The sequence below is a fragment of the Canis lupus genome, chromosome 26 (assembly GCF_011100685.1).
Source record: "Canis lupus familiaris isolate Mischka breed German Shepherd chromosome 26, alternate assembly UU_Cfam_GSD_1.0, whole genome shotgun sequence".
NCBI lineage: Eukaryota > Metazoa > Chordata > Mammalia > Carnivora > Canidae > Canis > Canis lupus.
This window is the reverse complement of record NC_049247.1, coordinates 6009480-6028686: the sequence shown is the minus strand read 5'-3', so window position 1 is coordinate 6028686 and position 19207 is coordinate 6009480. Positions and strand designations below refer to the sequence as shown.

General features: G+C 48.5%; 1 protein-coding gene across 4 annotated transcripts in view; it reads left to right on the top strand.

Annotated features, from left to right (window-relative positions):
• Nucleotides 1-19207, top strand: part of DNAH10 (dynein axonemal heavy chain 10) — a 131851-nt gene that overhangs the window by 107117 nt on the left and 5527 nt on the right. For all 4 annotated transcript variants that reach the window (XM_038574799.1, XM_038574797.1, XM_038574796.1 and 1 more), the window contains 16 exons: nucleotides 3848-4029; nucleotides 5070-5206; nucleotides 6174-6391; nucleotides 7427-7648; nucleotides 7933-8080; nucleotides 9950-10229; nucleotides 10891-11120; nucleotides 12126-12399; nucleotides 13646-13750; nucleotides 14145-14299; nucleotides 14835-14989; nucleotides 16104-16287; nucleotides 16876-17076; nucleotides 17774-17983; nucleotides 18158-18253; nucleotides 18927-19098. In XM_038574799.1, the coding sequence (XP_038430727.1) occupies nucleotides 3848-4029; nucleotides 5070-5206; nucleotides 6174-6391; nucleotides 7427-7648; nucleotides 7933-8080; nucleotides 9950-10229; nucleotides 10891-11120; nucleotides 12126-12399; nucleotides 13646-13750; nucleotides 14145-14299; nucleotides 14835-14989; nucleotides 16104-16287; nucleotides 16876-17076; nucleotides 17774-17983; nucleotides 18158-18253; nucleotides 18927-19098 (2969 nt within the window). The remainder of the gene's footprint in view (nucleotides 1-3847; nucleotides 4030-5069; nucleotides 5207-6173; nucleotides 6392-7426; nucleotides 7649-7932; nucleotides 8081-9949; nucleotides 10230-10890; nucleotides 11121-12125; nucleotides 12400-13645; nucleotides 13751-14144; nucleotides 14300-14834; nucleotides 14990-16103; nucleotides 16288-16875; nucleotides 17077-17773; nucleotides 17984-18157; nucleotides 18254-18926; nucleotides 19099-19207) is intronic.

Here is a 19207-nt window from a genome sequence, read left to right as displayed (position 1 = left end):
AAGCAGTTTACAGTTTGACTTCTATGTCCCGTGTGTGTATCTATCTACACAAGTAAGCATTTTAAGTAAGGTCGTACAGTTATGTATCATGCTTTTACGCGCCATGAATATTTATCATGTCGAAGTCCCCAAACTATGAGTATTTTGATAACCAAGAATACACTACACCAACTCCATCTGAAAAAAAAATGTAATCTTGCCTTTCTTGGCGACAAAAATATAAAAGACAAAAATGGCAACAGGCCTCTAGATAAAGATATTGGCAGAGTTACAATTAAAATACTGCATTCCCTTAATGTTCAATTAAAAACTGAGAGGGATCCCTGGGTGGCGCAGCAGTTTGGCGCCTGCCTTTGGCCCAGGGCGCGATCCTGGAGACCCGGGATCAAATCCCACATTGGGCTCCCGGTGCATGGAGCCTGCTTCTCCCTCTGCCTGTGTCTCTGCCTCTCTTTCTCTCTCTCTCTCTCTGACTATCATAAATAAATAAAAATTAAAAAAAATTAAAAAAAAATTAAAAACTGAGACAAAGTAACAGAGTACACAAAATATAATGCTTCTAAAAGAATTCATCATCCAATCTATAATATTCAATTAGCAAAGAGGTATGTTTCCATTGAATCACTTAATGTATTTCTATAGTACAGCCAAAGAGACTAATACACGTTATCATTAAAATGTAAATATGAAAACATCTGTATACAACTCTCCCTCTATACTTCCTTCTGCCCCTCTGCTGCCAACCTAGTAAGTTCTGACATTTCTCAGAGACAGCTTAACAATCTCATGTCCAAGATGCTTCTTTCCTATTAATGGTAACAAAGAGAAACTTATAAACTAGTGGCTTTTTATGTGATAGGGAGATCAGCTTTATATCCATGATGTGAGTTGCAGATATTTTCCCCAGTGGTTCATTGGCCATTTGACTTTGCTGGTGAGGTTTGTGTGTGTGTTTGTGTTTGTTGTATATAAAATTTTTATTTTTATGTGGCAGACTTTAGCAATATTTTATTTTATGGCTTTTGGATATAATGTAATACTTAATACTTAAAAGGCTTTAAAACTGCAGGATTATAAAACAGTTTCCCCATGATTTCTTCCTGTACTTTTACAGTTTAATTCTATACAGTTAAATATTTGATCTTTTGGATTTTACTGGAGTTCAGTGTAGTTCGGATCCAATTTTATTTTTTCCAGATGACTATAATCTGGCTTTCTTTAGGTTGTTTGGATGTTAATTGTGGTGAGCCAGCACTGACATCTTGACAATTTAGCACTTTCTTTCTGTAATGTTCAATCTTTCTGTAATGTTCAATCCCCTTTGTAGTAGTCATCAGATATTAAGGCAGGAAGATTAGGAGTCATGAAGATTAAAAATGGATGATCCTCTGTAGTAGAAATGCTCCCTTTGTTACTGGCTTGAGATTTTCCTTTTTTTCCTTCCATTCATTTGGTAGTCTTTGGGTGCCTACCACACACCCACCCTGTGCTGGCACTGGGGCTGAGCAGCAATGAACCAGGCAGGCAGAGTCTTCACTACATTCAACTGACACTCTCAGGAAGGCACAGGCATTCATTCAGGAATCCCATATGTTCAGTAAAATCACCCAAAAAGTTAGACGAGAAGGTCTTTGCTGCCATGACTGTAGATAATGGGGGAACTTAACCTAGTCTGGAGGATGGGAGGCTGAGGAAGGTATTCCTCAGGAATGACATTTATTTTTTATTTATTTAATTTTTTTGACATTTATTTTTTAAAGGTTTCTTTATTTATTTGAGAGGTGGGGAGGGGGAGGAGGAGAAGGAGAGAGAAACCCAAGCAGACACTCAGGTTGGAGCCTGATGCAGGGCTTGATCCCAGGACCCTGAGATTACGACCTGAGCCAAAATCAAGTGTCTTATGCTTAACCAACTGCATCACCCAGGCATCCCACTGCCTCTGTCCCTGGAAGTGACATTTAAACTGAGATGTGACTAGAGAGTAGGGATTCACCAGCTGCAGGATAGAGGTTGGAGGGGGGAAGGCTCTGAGGCTGGAAGGAGCTTGGGCCAAGGGAAAAGCAGACAGAGAGTCTGGGTTAGAGTGAGAGAAGGTAGGGAGTGTGGTTTGTGATAATTCTTCCCCTCCAGGGAGGACAGCATCTTATCATCATCATCATCATCATCATCATCATCTCTCTCTCTCACACACACCTGAGTTTGTTTTGTGATAAGAGAAAGGAAATGAAACAGAAACGTTTCTATTTCCCAGACTGACAGCCTCAAGATTATTAACACTTCAGTTATCCCGTGTTATGACAGTGATATGTGTTGGTAAACATGGTTCTAGGTCCTAGTTTGTAAGCTGATAGCAGAGAACTTCACTTTCACAGACTCACAGAATTTTGGAGCAGGAAGGTCTGGTTCTGCCTCCCCATTTTACAGATGGGAATATTGAGAGCCCTGGATGGTTTATAGCTTGCCCATAGGCTCAGGACCCTGCATAGAGGCTGGGTTTTTTTCTGTCTTATATCTGAAAACATCTTACTGATTTTTTCCTTCTCTGATTATTCAAAGATCAGTGGCCTGGGCCTGGCCTTCGTCAACTCCAAAGGAAACCTTTTAAAAACAGTTGAGTGTTGCCTGCTTTTGTAGGCGCCTAATGCCAGTATAATTGAACCTCTCCCTGGTGACTCAGGACCATTACTTTAATCATTGGTCTTTGTGCTGGAGTCATTGCCTCTGCTTGTCCTTACACCGTGTGGCTCCTTCTCTCCTCTCTTGTCTGCAGGCAAGTGGGTGGGGGTCTTGGGGCCTGGGATAGGGGGGCACTTGCCCAGTATAGACAGTCTCCATATTGCTGTGCTGGCTGGGTTGTTCCCACTCTCTTGTTCTCTCTCCCCCTCCTGCTCGCCTCCTGGTCTCTCTGGGCTCCTGGTGGACTGGCTGGGGTTCCACCTCACCCTGCTCCTAGACTGTCCTGTGCCCTTCAGGGGCCTCTGTCATCTCCGCCTCTTCTCTCCTCCTTTTCTTTCCTTCCCTTCACCTCTTCTTCATCATTTTCCGTATGCTTCTGTCTCTCTTCATCATTTTGGTGTCTGCAGGACTCATGTGTCTTTTAGAGACTTTGCCCAGCAGCAGACAGCCAAGAGCCCCCCCTGGGTACAGTTAACATGCCACCCATTCCTTCTTCTGTCTCTACCAGACCTGCTGTGCTGTGTCCCCTTCCCTCGAGTCTCAGTTCCCTGGAGGGTTGAGGGTACTGGACATCTGAGTGTTTGGAGCAGCAGAGTGATGGTCTGGTCTCATCAAAGACAAAGGAAATGGTGAAGGAGTGACATAGCTGGAAGGAGCCCAGGATGTAGGGATCCCAGACCCCATAGGCTGTGTGAACATGGGCAGGCCATCCAAATACTCTGAGTCCTGTACCTTCATCTAATAAATGGAAAATAGGATGATGACAAAGAGGAGGTGGAGGATGGCAATAATGCCAGTGGCTACATGACAGAGTCTGAGGAGCTACCCCAGGGCGTAATTAGAGACGGATTCTTAGACTCCACCCTGGCCTACTGACTCAGATGCTTGGGGTAGCCTGGGTTTGCATTTAATGGTCCCCGCCCCCATGATTCTGATGCCAGTCAGTTTCGAGGAGACTGATCTGGCACCTGATGGCTGAGACCAGTCCCTGCCCTGGGAGAAGCGCACCTGAGGCGCCCCAGTCCATGTTGGGATATGGCTTTCTCTGCTTCCAATCAGTGTCACCTCTAAGAAATGACTCTGGGTTGAGCCATTTTTTGTGGAACTCTCACTCAGGCTAGATCGCGGCCACTTCTGGGTCTGATTCACACACGTTCTTGTTTCTCACCAGGTCCTTTGCTAAGCCCCCCAAACAGGTGCAGACCGTGTGTGAGTGCATCCTCATCATGAAAGGGTACAAAGAGCTCAACTGGAAGACTGCCAAGGGCATGATGTCTGACCCGAATTTCCTGAGATCGCTGATGGAGATTGATTTTGATTCAATCACCCAGAGCCAAGTGAAAAATATCAGAGGTGCATACGGACAGACACAGGGATAGCCAGGGTTGATCTTGCAGCTCAGGCTTTGGGAGCAGGGATGGAGAGGACAGAGGGATACTAGTCCCAGGCTAGCCCTCCTGTTGTGGTCAGTTGTCACTGTGGCCCTACAGATGGGATAGCCCAAATAATCATTCCAAAAGGCAGATGGAAGGCTGTTGTGTGAAATGGAAAGGCTGGATGCTAGATGGGCCATAGCAGCTGATGCCCTCTGAACATTCAACAGCAATCACTCTGGTGTTTCCCATTAGGAAACAGGACCTTCCTATGGACCCAGGCTGGCCTTGTCTTCCGTCCGTCTTGTCCATTAAGCATGGGGGTGCAAGAGGCGCTCTAACCCTGACTTCTCCTCTTGCATCTCTTGCCAGTATAAAGTCTTCTATAGGTCTCTGGGAAATGGGTGAGGAGGGGCTGGCACCACAGCCAACCTCCCCATCTTCAGTTATAGAATGCCTGCTTTCCCTTTGAGTCTGATGCCTGACTGGCCTAGATGCTTAGCCAGTGGGGATGAGGCTTTAGTCTTTGTGAAAGGTCATTCAAATTCTTAGTGTCACTGTTTATCTTCATGGTTTGTTCAGAACGTTATTATCAAATGCTCTTTCTCAGCCACTCAGAAATAAAACTGAGTGAAACACAAAGGATAACAACTGTAAAAACCCAAGAACCTCTCTTTACTTGAGTATTGACTGGATGGGTTTCTATTCATGTGAAACCTCTTGAGGTGAGGGTATGGGTAGAGGTGATGGTGACCCATCATGGCATATGAATTTCAGCTAACTCCCTGCTCTGAGCCACTGTGATGCAGTTGGGGGTCCCCACGGACACCATGGACATCCATGTACCTGGATCATAGGATGTCCTGGGCAGTAGTAACCTGTGCCTCTCACTCACATCTGAAGTGTCCACCTACACAAAACTCATTTAGTGACTCTTGTCCATCGACAGTTTATTTCCTATTTTACTTCCCCAAGATGAGGCTAGTCACTCATCAAAATTATTGCACCTTTGACCATTAGGCCTCTTGAAGACCCTCAATACCACAACCGAAGAAATGGAAGCTGTGAGCAAAGCAGGCCTGGGGATGCTGAAATTTGTTGAAGCTGTAATGGGCTACTGTGATGTTTTTAGAGAAATCAAGCCCAAAAGAGAAAAGGTATTGTCCATGTGTAAGACCTACACACTGCTGCCAAGAGAGCAACCTGGAGTCAGAATTACTACATCCACAACTTTGCTGGAAAAATTCTGGCAAAGTTCCAATTTTAAATCACATAAACATTTCCCCCTCCACCACTAATAAATGATAACCTTGAATTATATAACTCTCATCTGGACAGTGTGAATGAACTGGCGGAACCAAAGTCTGGAAGATTTCAAATTTTGTGTGAAAAGATGAAGACTTATGGGTAAAAATCATCCTCTATAACTAAAGCAGGACACTCAGACTCGGTGCTAATGACATTTGGGGCTGGACAGTCCTGTGTGGTGGGTGCTGTCCTGTCTGGTGCACTACAGGCTGTGTAGCAGCATCCCTGGCCTCTACCTGCTGGATGCCATTGACCCTACCCCTCCGTTTTGACAACTAAAAATGTTTCCAGACATTGCCATATGTCCTCTGGGGGTGGGAGCGGGGGTGGTGGCAAAATCAGCCCCAGATGAGAATTCCTGGGTAAAGTAACATGTGGAACACACAATACAAAGAGAGTTATAAGGTGACTTGATCATTTTGAGACATATTTTGACATTGCTTTATAACTCAGAATTTTGTTACTCAGAAAACTTGGAATCAGGTGTCTGGGACTGTTTTCAATGAATTCTTTTGACTTTTTGATTCAGAACCACAGTGTCATTTTGCTGTGACCTCAGCACACACAGAAATTAAGCTATCTGCCAACTTGGATGCAGGATATCTTTTTTTCCAATGGGATTAGTGCTTTTGCAGCCAATGGTGGAAGAGGTGACTAAGAAAAAGAGCCATATCCCTCAGCAGGGCATATGGTGGCCCCAAAGAGTGGGAACATCATTAGAGATGTGGTGTGGACACAAGCCCAAGGGTGAGGCTCTTTTATCCCTGACCTACTATAGCACCTTTCCCCACCGTTCTGTGACTTGTCTCCACTTAGGTGGCCAGGCTGGAGCGGAACTTTTATCTCACTAAACGTGAGCTCGAAAGGATCCAGAATGAGTTGGCAGCCATCCAGAGGGAACTGGAGGCTCTGGGGGCCAAATACGAGGCAGCCATTCTGGAAAAGCAGAAGCTGCAGGAAGAAGCCGATATCATGGAGAGGCGGCTGATCGCTGCGGACAAGCTCATCTCTGGGCTGGGCTCTGAGAACATCAGGTCAGCACCTAAGGGACCCCTCCAATGAGAGCTCCGAGCCAGAAGGGGTCTGTGAGTGGACATCAGCAACCAACTTCCTTGCCATGTCGTCTCAACTCCACGTTGCAGTTTTACCTGAAAACAGTGTGGGAAAATTCTGATTTTGCTTAACACATTCAGGGCAGCTAATACCATTTTACACATTCTGTGGTTTATTAGATAATTATTAAGGGTTAAGGAGGCAGTGCTGCTGTGGAGACAGGGAGGCACCAGTGTCTCTGGTAAGGTGCCGTCTGTCCTGGAAATGTTTACTTCTTGGAGACCTTTAACCCTGAGTGCCTCCTGGGTGAGTCTGGAGGAGGAGTCCGCCTCTGCTGCTGGACAGATGTCTTCTAAGGGCTCTTGTGTCTGGCTTGGTCCTGAGCTTCAATTTTGAGCAGGTCAGGCTGGCTGGCTGATGCCTAGCGGCAAGGCTGTTTGGCCATAACTGGTCCACTGGATGTGAGAGTAGTTCCTAATCTGGTACCTAAAAAGTGGTATGGAAAACACTAAAAGATACTGTTTGCTTATGGGAAATAAACCATTTTCAGTATTTCTAAAACCTAGAAGACTGGGCCACTTAGCAGAAGGGGCCAAATGAAACATCTACTTCCTTTTATCTGGGGTAGAATTTTGTCACCCAAGCAGGACCAGATCTCATGAGTTCTACTGGGAGTGTCTTTAAGTTACTGATTAAAGCATTCAGAAACAATGTGATTACTGCTTAATAAATAGCTTTGAGACTAGATGCATCCCGCAAACATTTACCCAGCCCACTAGATGCTGGGTTCTGCTGAGCCCTGCAATTGAACATGATCTTCTAAAACCCTGGGCTTCCTAGGGTAGGAAGTCCCAAAATGACCTGGTATTCTTTGTTTCTAAAAGAAGAGACTGTCTCCAATGATGTTTCCTTCTGGCTAGCCCCATTAGCAATGTGTCCAAGCATTTCTCCTAGAATGTTCCTTCTGATTGTGCTAGGAGATAACGGCTTACCGTAGCCCTTATCTCCTGTGCCAGGTGGCTGAGCGACCTGGAGGAGCTGATGCACCGGCGAGTGAAGCTGCTGGGGGATTGCCTGCTCTGCTCAGCTTTCCTGAGCTATGAGGGCGCATTCACCTGGGAGTTCCGTGACCAGATGGTCAAGCAAGTTTGGCAGAATGATATCCTGGAGCGGGAGATTCCCCTGAGCCAGCCTTTCCGGTTAGAAAACCTGCTCACCGATGATGTTGAGATCAGCAGGTGTGTGTGAGCCTGAGCCCGGAGGACAAGGGTGCCTGGGGTGGGGGGGGGGCGGGGGTTGGTGAGTGGTCCACGTGGGTGTCATCCTGGTGCAGGAGAGGGAGGAGTGTAGCTGATTTGTGTAGAAATGGCAAGGTGAGCTGCAAATCCAGCTTCCCCGACCCTGAGGAGAGTTGAGCAGCCTGGGGGCTGGTAGATTGTTCTGAAAGGCTAAGCCTGTTACTCTTAGCACCCGGTTACAACTTGACACGAAAAATAGATTTCCCTGTCACTGTCCCTTCCAGGTGGGGATCCCAGGGGCTGCCCCCCGATGAGCTCTCGGTTCAGAATGGCATCCTTACCACCCGGGCCAGCCGCTTCCCCCTCTGCATCGACCCCCAGCAGCAGGCCCTCAACTGGATAAAGAGAAAAGAGGAGAAAAATAACCTGCGGGTATGACCAGCTCTCCCTGGTGTCCTCTGTCCTCACTGCCTGCTCCTGGGGCACAGCCTGCCTCTCTCAAGGTCTGGCAGCCCCAGGCCCTGGCTGAGCTGACATATCACTGTCCTGAACATCTGGGTAGAGCCCTCTCCATCCCTGCACACCCGTCCTGTTGAGTCTTTGAGGGCAGCATGGCCTGCCTTGCGCTTTGCTCTCTTACCTGTGCTTTGCCTCGCAGCTATGAGTGACTTGAAGGTGGAGATTCCTTGTCTTTGCATCCTCCTTACCTGCACAGAGCTGAGTGGCCTGAGATGCTCAATCTTTTTTATTTTTATTTTTTGAACGAAGGAAAGATATCTCAGTATCTTTTAGTTGAGATGTAATTCACATACTGTAAAATTCACCCATTTAAAGTGTACAATTCAATGATTTTTAGTATATTATATACAGTGTTGTATAACAATCACCAGAATCAGTTTTTACCACCCCCAAAAAGCAATGCTGTGTGCTTTATCCGTCACCCGCCCCATCCTCCCATCACCCCCATCTCCTAGCACCTCTAATATATTTTGTAGGTTCATCTCTTCTCAACATCTCATATCAGTGGGGTTGTCATACACTATGTGGCCTTTCATGTCTGGCTTCTCTCACTGAGCATCATGTTTTTGAGGTTCATCCAGGTTCTAGCAAGTGTCAGAGCTTCCTCTTCACGGTTGAATCATACTCCATTGTGTGGATAGACCGCCTTTTATTTTGTTTTTTATTTTTATTTTTAAAAAGATTTTATTTATTTATTCATGAGAGACACACAGAGAGAGGCAGAGACATAGGCAGAAGAAGGAGCAGGATCCCTGCCGGGAGCCCGATGCAAGACTCCATCGGATCCTCTAGGACCCCAGGATCATGCCCTGAGCCAAAGGCAGACGCTCAACCACTGAGCCACTCAGGTGCCCTAATAGACTGCCTTTTACCATCCATTTATCCGTTGATGGACATTTGGATTATTTCTACTTTTTGGCTATGATGAATAATGCTGTTGTGAACATTCCTGTACATGTTTTTGCGTGTGTGTATGTGTGTGTGTACATATGTGTTTAGTTTTCCTGGGTGAAATTGGTGGGCTCATTCACTTTTTGCTAAACTACTTCACAAACTCATGATTTTCAGTTTTGCTTTTTCCTTATTTTTTTTTTTTCTAGTCCCTGCTTCTACATATGTACATGCTGTTGGGGGAGGGTCTGCTCTAAAATAGACACCCAGCTACAGTGAAACAAATATTATTAATGTGGAGGTGGCCCTTGACACTCCCCCCTCAGCCTGCCAGGGTCCTGAGAGGGCCTGTCCTAGCCCCCAGCCCTGCTCCCCCTACCACCTTCTTCATATATATATATATATATATTTAATTTAAATTCAATTTGCCAACATTCATTTGCTCATTCCATAAAGTGCCCTCCTCAGTGGCCGTCACCCAGTTACCCCATCCCCTCCCCCACCTCCTCTCTCTTGGCGGGGAGGCTCAGTTAGTGAGCAGAATAAAAGAGGGCCCAGGGAGCTGGAATTGAGAGTTTTTTCAGACATTTTGAGGAAAGAGGTATCAAAGCTGTCATGAGCTGTCATCAAAGCCTCCCACTGTCATGGTGGGAGGAGAAGAAAAGCTGTGAGGGAGATAAACATTCCTGTGGACTCTGTGTTGGATGCTCTTGAGGTCTCCTGAGAGACGTCCTGACACTGCTATGGTTCCTTTGGCTGCTCAGAGCTTGACCGTGGTGGCTTTCTGGCTTCTGTGGGCCTCCTGGCCTCCCTTGAGGCTTCCCCCAGAGGCGCTCTCCCCATGTGTGTGCCGAGGACACAGCACCCTGTGCCTACCACCCTGTCTTCCAGGTGGCTTCCTTTAACGACCCTGACTTCCTGAAGCAGCTCGAGATGTCCATAAAGTATGGGACCCCTTTCCTGTTCCATGATGTGGACGAGTACATTGATCCTGTGATTGATAACGTCTTGGAGAAGAATATCAAAGTCACCCAAGGACGCCAGTTCATCATCCTGGGGGATAAGGAAGTGGATTATGACTCAAATTTCCGACTGTACCTAATCACTAAGCTGGCCAATCCCAGATACACCCCATCTGTGTTTGGGAAGGCCATGGTCATCAACTACACGGGTGAGGATGTCTGTACCCTCAGTGGCAAATGGGGTGGTCAGCATGGAGACCAGTCAGCAGTCAGGGCTTCCATGGGGCACTGTTTGGTTTGCTTTCCCCAGGTACCTCAGGTCATGCTCTCAGGGTCATGTCTTCATTGGTTGGTTCTTAATGATGAAGGTTTGGGTGCCCCCTAGGGAGGCAGGGAGATGCGTGGCTTGGGGGCTGCTGAGTCTGGGCCATTGCTCTTGGAAACGCACACTTGGAGTAGGGTGAGACCCCACTCTGCTGGGGCAGGACGTTATTCTGGGTTTGAATAGGTGGCATGATTTTAGATGCCCCTTCTCCTTCCTCCCAGCTTAATTCTGTTAGGAACCATTGCCACTTTCTAGGAGTGTCCTCCACCTACTTAAATAGGTTAAGTAGGTTGGGTGTGCTTTCAGCCCAGGCTCCCCAATGTGTGGGAGCCCCTGCATGCTTGTTGCCCACCACTCTGTAAAGGAACATCTCTGTGTTGTTTTGACGGTTTTGACCTGTTGGCTTTAGAGTGATGGCAGGAGCAAGTCCTCGAGTTCCCGAAGTGCTGGCTCAGTTGAACCCTCCACCTGGCCCAGGCACAGCGTGCAGTGGGCACGGAGACATGGGCTGCCTGGCAGTGATGGCCTCCCTTTGCTCCCCATAGTCACACTGAAAGGTCTCGAGGATCAGCTGCTGAGCGTGCTGGTGGCCTATGAGAGGCGAGAGCTGGAGGAGCAGCGGGAGCACCTCATCCAGGAGACGAGTGAGAACAAGAACCTGCTGAAGGATTTGGAAGACTCTCTGCTTCGGGAACTGGCCACCTCCACGGGGAATATGCTGGACAATGTGGAGCTGGTACAGACCCTGGAGGAGACCAAATCCAAGGCCATGGAGGTATAAACTGCATTGAGCTGAGAATGGTGGTAGTGGTTCCTGGATGTGCCTTTGGGGCGCCAGTGCCCTCATCTGCTCAAGGAGAGAACTGGATTTGGTGATCTCAGGGCCTCATTCCTGGGTCTTGGAAGCAGAGGAATAGGGGTACGGTGGGGGTGGGGATGGCCAACTGTGCTGGCATCAGATTTAAGCTCTTAGTCATCCAAGGCTTTGCCTGATGAGAACAGGCCACCTCTATTGGGGTGTTCTATGAGGAGGGAGGCCCTAGAGGTGTTCCCAGGGACCCTTGTGCATCAGATCAGCCTCTTTGAGTCAAGAGTGATCGAAAACCCAGCTCTACTTAAGTGAACAGGGAATTTATCTGCCTAGAATGTGGAAAGTCCAGGGATGGCTTCAGGTAGAGCTGGATCTAGGACTCTAAACATATCATTAGGGCTCAGTTTCTCTCTGTTTCTGGGGTGGGCCTTTTGTTGAGGCAGCTTCATTCTCTGCCTCCCTGTGAGCCAAGCTCCCCTCATGGTCAGCAGGTGGGCATGGCCTCATGCCCCCTCAGGTTCAGGTCCAAAGGGAAGAGTGAGAATCTTTACCTGTCTCTATCATGAAGGTCCTGAGAGTCAGTTCAGTCACATACCCACCCCAAACGAATACCATGGCTGGGAGTGCTGTGTGTAGACTGGGCCTGGGTCACACGCTCCTCCCCTGGAGTTGGGGTGGACCCAACATATGGACTGAGAGGGGGAAATTGGAGTCTCCAAGTTAGAGTCAGGGACTGTTGTTAGAAGAACAGGGCACAGGTACCGGGGAGTCCAGCCAACAAACATCCACTACACGTCACAAGAGGGTGGGTAGGTGCTCTGCAAACCTCCACAAGCATTGCATGGATTTCTTTGCTGCTCCCTCCTGCTCCTGCTGTCTGCATTCCTTGCTTTCTTGCCCATTTCGTAAGTCATTCTGGTTATGGTGTAAGTCTCTCCATTTCCACGGTGGTGCGCACCTTTGCTTTAGGTATCGGAGAAGCTCAAGCTGGCGGAGAAGACGGCTTTGGACATAGACAGGCTGCGAGATGGCTACCGGCCGGCTGCCAGGAGGGGGGCCATCCTGTTCTTTGTGCTGTCCGAGATGGCCCTGGTGAACGCCATGTACCAGTACTCCCTCATCGTCTTCTTAGAGGTCTTTGGCTTGTCACTTAAGAAGTCCCTGCCTGATTCCATTCTCATGAAGCGATTACAGAACATTATGGACACGCTGACTTTCAACATCTATAACTACGGTTGCACGGGTGAGCGCCTCTCTGCCCTGATTAGGACAGACATGCCCTGTGCATGTGCCCCTTTGTCTGTCTGTCTAGATCTCTTCTGTTTAGGATGTGAGGCTCAGTTTCCCTTCATTCCCTCTTTAAAGGCCCCTTCTCCAAACATGGTCACATTGGAGGAACAAGGGGTCGTGTCAGGGGTTCCACATGTGGATTTTGGGGGGGACATAATTCAGCCCCTACCAGTAGGGCAGGAACAAGGTTGAGGACTGTTGTCCCTTGCAGCTCACAGAAGGTGGAATTCGAGTCACAGATGTTGACTTACACAGTTTTTTCCCCCAAGAACACATTTCTTCTGTTTCTTTTTTTTAAGATTTTTATTCATTTATTTATTTGAAAGAGTCTGAGAAAGAGCACACACAAGCAAGAGGGAGAAGCAGACTCCCTGCTGAGCAGGGAGCCCAATGTAGGGCTTGATCCCAGGACCCTCAGATCATGACCTGAGCTGAAGGCAGACACTTTAACCAACTGAGCCACCCAGGAGCCCCCATTTCTTCCATTTTTTTTTTTTTAAAGAAGAAGAACTTTAGTATTTAGCATCCACCATCAATAAAGAATCTATTGGTGGAATGTGCTTGCTCTGCAGTGGAGGTTGGCACACCGTGACCAGCAGGCCACTACTGGCCCACTGCCTGCTTTTGTAAATAGCGTGCTATTGGAACACGGCTATGCCTGTTTGTCTCTGTGTCATCTGTGGCTGCTTGTCTGCTGCAGGGGCAGATGAGTAGTTATTTTGGAGGCCACCTACCCTGCAAAGTCAAAAATATTTCCTATCTAGCCTTTTGCAGGGAGCTTCTAACACCTAGACTATACCAGGCAAGAACTCGCACTTAGGCAAACGACCTGTTTTCCATAGAGAAAGCAGCTCTGGACTTCTATCATACTGTCCTCCAGTCGCCTTTGGACCCTGTGCTGTGCTTCCAGGCAGGTGGGGTGGGTGCCGCTTTGGGCAGGGCTGCTGCAGATGCACACGAGTGAGCGGCACCACAGGCCAGTTGGTGGGCTCCAGGTGCAAACTGAGCCCTTGGTGTCTGTCCCTAGATGTGGTGTCTGTCCTTAGATGCCATAGACGTGGACAACTGTGCAGCAGAGACTGAGTGCCACCGTGCTGTCTGGAATTTCAGTTCTTCTCTCATGTTTAAGCTTGTGCATAGGAAACACCACTTTCAAAGTGACTTGACTCTATCAGTGCCCCTCTGATGTTTCCCTCCAGGGTTGTTTGAGAGACACAAGTTACTCTTCTCTTTCAATATGACGATCAAGATAGAACAAGCAGAAGGCAGAGTCCCCCAGGAAGAATTAGATTTCTTCTTAAAAGGTGACAAATGTGCCTCCTTTCATTCTTCCCCACTCCCTTGGCCCACGTTGCACTTGTTCGTTGAAACAGCATTACCAAAACTTCTCCTTAGAACTTGACTTCTGATGGCGCTGCCATACCAAATATTTCAGTTGGCAGTTCCAGCCTCAGAAATGGTTCTGGTCTGGCCCGGAGCAGCCAGGTTGCTGCCCACAGGCTCCCTGAGGCTGGAAGCCACATTGACCTGCCTGTCTGGTGTCCCAGGCAGTGGGACAAGGCAAGCCGTGTATCCCTGTCTGTCCAGTCCCCTCTGGAGATGCAGGTTCTCCCAGGAGTGGGAGAAGTCAAAGTACTGAGCTGCCCGCTCCAATCGGCATGTGGCTGCCGGCTGTTTACTTCCTTTCTCTGTGATTAGGAAACATTTCCCTGGAGAAAAGCCAACGGAAAAAGCCCTGTGCTTGGTTGTCTGACCAGGGATGGGAAGATATCATGCTTTTGTCAGAAATGTTCTCAGATGACTTCGGGAACCTTCCTGATGATATTGAGAAACACGTGGCTGTCTGGAAGGAGGTGAAACCATGTTCTCTGCCTCCGCCTTCCTTTCCCTGTCAGTCATCTTGAGATTTAAATCATGGCCTTACTCCTTGTGAGTGAGAAGATACTCCAGAGTGACCCAGTCAGAGTGTAGTCAGTGCCTGCCAGCACCCTTGATCAAATTCTCCTTTACCTACCTCAGCTAGTGTTGTGGGAGAACTGTCCATCTGTCCATCTGTCTGTCCATCTGTCAGTCCATCCATCCGTCTGTCCATCCATCTCTGTCCATCCATCCATCCATCCATCCATCCACTCAGAAATGGGCACCAACCACCCTTGATGGGCACTGGGGACTCAGCAGTCAAAAAGACTCACTCCCTCCCTCCCTGAAGGTCATAGTTTTGGAAGGGGAGGGAATCGAAAATGACAGATCTGACCGGAAGTGACCTTGAGGTCATACTTCTGTAGGTTTCATTCCTTTACAGTGACTTTTGGGACCTTCCTGTAAAAATGGGGGCCTGTTTCGTTTCTGAGTTAAAGCCACCACAAAAATACTCTTTGTTCTTCCCAGTGGTATGACCTGGACTCCCTCGAGCAGTTTCCATTCCCTTTGGGTTACGATAACAACATCACCCCTTTCCAGAAGTTGCTTATTTTGCGTTGTTTCCGTGTGGATCGGGTGTATCGGGCGGTGACCGACTATGTGACTGTAACAATGGGAGAGAAGTAAGTGCGTTGTTGAGTTTGCTTTGACCTTCTGTGGGGTCACTGCCCCCTGCCCTACACCCCGGACTGGTAGACAGCAGTGAGCTTCTGAGAGAGCCACCACTGCCCTGGCTTTGAGCAGTGTTTGGTAGTCACTCTAGTTCTGCGCTATCTGGGAGAAGTACAGTGTAAACCACGTGTGTGAAGTCTTCTAGTAGCCGCATTCGGAAAGAAACAGATAAAAGTTAAAATTAATAATATTTACTCAACACATTAAAATATCATTTCAAAAAAAGTAAAAAATAAAATAAATATCATTTCAACATGTAATTAATACAAACATTGAGATATCTCACATGGGGTTTTAAAATTTTTTTGGAAAAATAAAAATAAAAAAATAAATAAATAAAAATAAAATTTTTTTGGTATTATATCTTCAAAGTCCTGCCTGTGTGAATTTACCCTTGCTTGCCCATCTCAGCTTGGACTGGCCACACTTCACATGCTCAATAGCCACACAGGCCTACTGACCTTCCATACTGGACAACGTGGCTCCAGGACTGAGGCCAGGCAGATGACTTGGGCTTGCAGACTCATGCTCAGATGGCAGCGAGTGAGCGAGGCAGGGTGGGGACTGCGACAAATCAGAACAGTTGACCCTGGTCCACAGGGGCAGCTGCCCCTTAGTTCCTGTTCACACCAGTGGGCAAGGGGGACCCAGAGTGGCTGGATCCTCTGACTCTTTGAAAGAAGCTACAAATTTGGGGTTCTACATGAAATTGCTCAAGCCTGATGTGTTGGCAACTCATTTTCAAAAATCTTGAGAAGTGGGCCATTCAGGACATACCTGTGGAGTTGCTGGTGTGGAACCTCTGGGCTGTGTGCCAAGGGGATGTCCACCTTGAAGGGCCCCTGTCAGGAGGCATCCCCATGGATGTGCTGGGTTGTGCTAGGGGATGCAGTGGGGCCCCTGTCCCCTAGGACTTCACCCTCTCGTGTGTGATGCGTGCACAAACACTGGACTCTCACCTGTGCAGAGCTATAGCAGAGGAACAGCCAGAAGGTTCTGGAAGGGATGAGGCGAGTGTGCTGTGGCTGTCCTCCATGAGGGCCCCCACGTTCTTTCCCTCACTAGGTATGTGCAGCCCCCGATGATCAGCTTCGAAGCCATCTTTGAGCAGAGCACGCCAAACTCGCCCATTGTGTTCATCCTCAGTCCCGGCTCCAACCCTGCCAGTGACCTTATGAAATTAGCTGAGCGCAGTGGTTTTGGAGGAAACCGCCTCAAATTCCTTGCCATGGGTCAAGGTCAAGAAAAGGTAATTAGTTGTTGGAAGGAACAAACTCTAAATGTACGTGATGTCACTGGCCTCCATTAGCAATGGGCTAACATCTGGTTTCAAGGGTGCTCCTCCACGGTGAGCTGGGTGCAATTCCAGTCCCTTGAGCAGCACTCGGGTACCAGGATGATGTGGGACAGTAGGATGGTTCTAGAGTGGGCATGCTGTCACTGCCCGCCCTTGCCTGCACATTGCGCTCTGTTGTTTCCAATGTCTGTCCACACATAGTCCTCCTTTCCTCCAGTATTAGTGACATCCCTGTTTCTAATTAGGGTTGTCATTATCCCCGTGGCATGGCTGTGGGGTAGTCAGGGCACTGCTGCAAATGTCCCAGAGAGCCTGGAGCTCCAGGCTGGGACCAGCCTGGTGGCCCAGTGGCCCTGAAGGGATTCTAAAAGATCAGTTCTTTGAAGGCAGCCTCTGTAGTTCCTGGGTCACTCATATCTTCATGCCTTCTGCTGGAGTGGGCTCTTCGTTTTCTCGGGGCATGGAGTGGGTCTCTGGGAGAGCACAGGGTCAGTGTGACTTTGGGACACTGACTCGTCACTTCTCTCCCCATCGATGCAGGTGGCTCTGCAGCTGCTGGAGACGGCGGTGGCTCGTGGGCAGTGGCTGATGCTGCAGAACTGCCATCTCCTGGTCCGGTGGCTGAAAGATCTGGAGAAGTCCCTGGAGAGGATCACCAAGCCCCACCCAGATTTCCGCCTGTGGCTCACGACAGACCCCACCAAGGACTTCCCCATTGGAATTCTGCAGAAGTCCTTGAAGGTCTGGCTTTAGGACAAACACCCCATCCCCACAGCCCCGTGACTCAGATCACCACCATTCTGCCATGTGTGTGCATGTGTGTTCGTGTGCGTGTGTGTTTTCAAATAAACCTAGGACACAGCCAGACTCTCTTGGCCACCCTTCCCACTTCAATCTCTTCCTTCCCCTTCAGAGATAAGCAATGCCCTGCATTGGGTGAGTTTTGGGGGGGCAATTATGACTCTCCGGCCTGCCTTTACCACTTCCGCATGTATCCAAAACAAGATCTAGGTTAGTTTTCCTATACTTCCCATTTATTAAACCTTCTTTTTATCTCTAATGATAGGCCCACCCACATCTAGCTCTGGTGTCTTATATGCCCCACTGAACTTACTCTCCAGAGAAGTTCTGTTTGGAAATGTCATCTGTCATCAGGGGCAGGTAGAGGGAAAACTTTACTACTCCCATTTTGCATTTGAAGATTCCATGGCCCAAAGAAGCTCAAGAACCTTCTTTGGGCCATTTGATGAACAGGAGCCAGAACAGTATCTAGTTCCTTAACTTCTTTGGGCCCTGAACGAGAGACTTTTGCTCTCTGGGGAACGGGGAAGGTGGCCACACAGAGGTGAAGGGAAAGCCTGAGATGTCTACATTTTGCACGCTCTTCCAAGCTGGACTCAAGGGCCTGTGGTTTCTGTAATGATTTGTCTTCTGGCAGGTTGTTATGGAGCCACCCAACGGGCTGAAACTCAACATGAGAGCAACTTATTTAAAGATCTCTCATGACATGCTGGAGCAGTGTCCGCACCCTGCTTTCAAATCCCTGGTCTACGTGCTGGCATTCTTCCATGCAGTGGTGCAGGAGAGGAGAAAGTTTGGGAAGATCGGGTGGAATGTGTACTATGACTTCAACGAGTCTGACTTCCAGGTGAAGACACGTGGTTGCTGCTCCTCCTGAGGAACTTCCTCCTCAGCCAGCTTGTCTCATCCCCACCCTTTCTGCAGCTAGGACAGCTGCTCCTGCCTGCACTTCGGGAGAGGGGCACAGCTTGAGCGACTTGGTGGGTTGGACAAAAACCGAGCCTGTCCCTCCTCTCTTAAGGTCTGCATGGAGATTCTGAACACATACCTAACAAAAGCCTTCCAGCAACATGACCCTAGGATCCCGTGGGGCAGCCTCAAGTACCTAATTGGAGAGGTAGGGGCATCTTGGGGGACCTTTTATGGGCTGCCTCCCAGGGCTGGAAGTGGGCTGTGGCCTGGTGCCCTGTGCATGACCTCTGAGCCCTTGGTGACTTCCCTCTTGCTTCTGCCACCTATCAGCTGAAGGCCCTAGGTCTCTGAGGAATTCTATTGGCTCACCACCCGGTTGTCTTTCTTCTAAGCGGGTTCCATCCACATGGAGGTTCTAGATTTATCACTCCTGGGTGCTGTGCTCTCTAGGGGTCGGCAGTTCCCCACCTGGCTATGCCTTGGGCATGTCGTTGTAATCTTACTCCTGTTCAGTAGGCACGGAGGTCCACACTGGGGACCATGACTTTATACAGGCCTCCCTCATAGCCTGCACATGGCTCACACAGGGACATCACCAATTCCAAAGACCAAAGTGGCGACTGGCTTCTTTAGTTGCTCTGTGGCCTGTTTACTGTGTTTGGGTATTTTGCAAATGGCATACAGGCTCCCAGCACTTCACGAGGGCTGCATATCACCTGGGCCACCTGTTTACACCATGGGTCAAAAGGCATGTGATCAACATGGTTTGAGCTGCACAGTGGCCAGGCCAGCAAGAGTCTCCCCGAGGGCACCTCAGGTCTCAGGGTTCCCCTGGCAGGTCTTGGGTTCCTGGCCAGCTCTCACTCCCCATAACTTAGGTCATGTATGGAGGACGGGCCATCGACAGCTTTGATCGACGCATCCTGACCATCTACATGGATGAGTACCTGGGAGACTTCATTTTTGACACTTTCCAGCCATTCCACTTCTTCCAGAATAAGGAAGTAGACTATAAAATCCCCACTGGTGATGTAAAGGAAAAATTTGTCGGTGAGATTTCTCAGGCATCAAATATATGTTAAAAGTGTTTTCTAAGGGAGATCCACCGTACATTTCAGCTGTTCTGTTTTCTATGGTAGCCTTGTTGGCTCTTCTGACC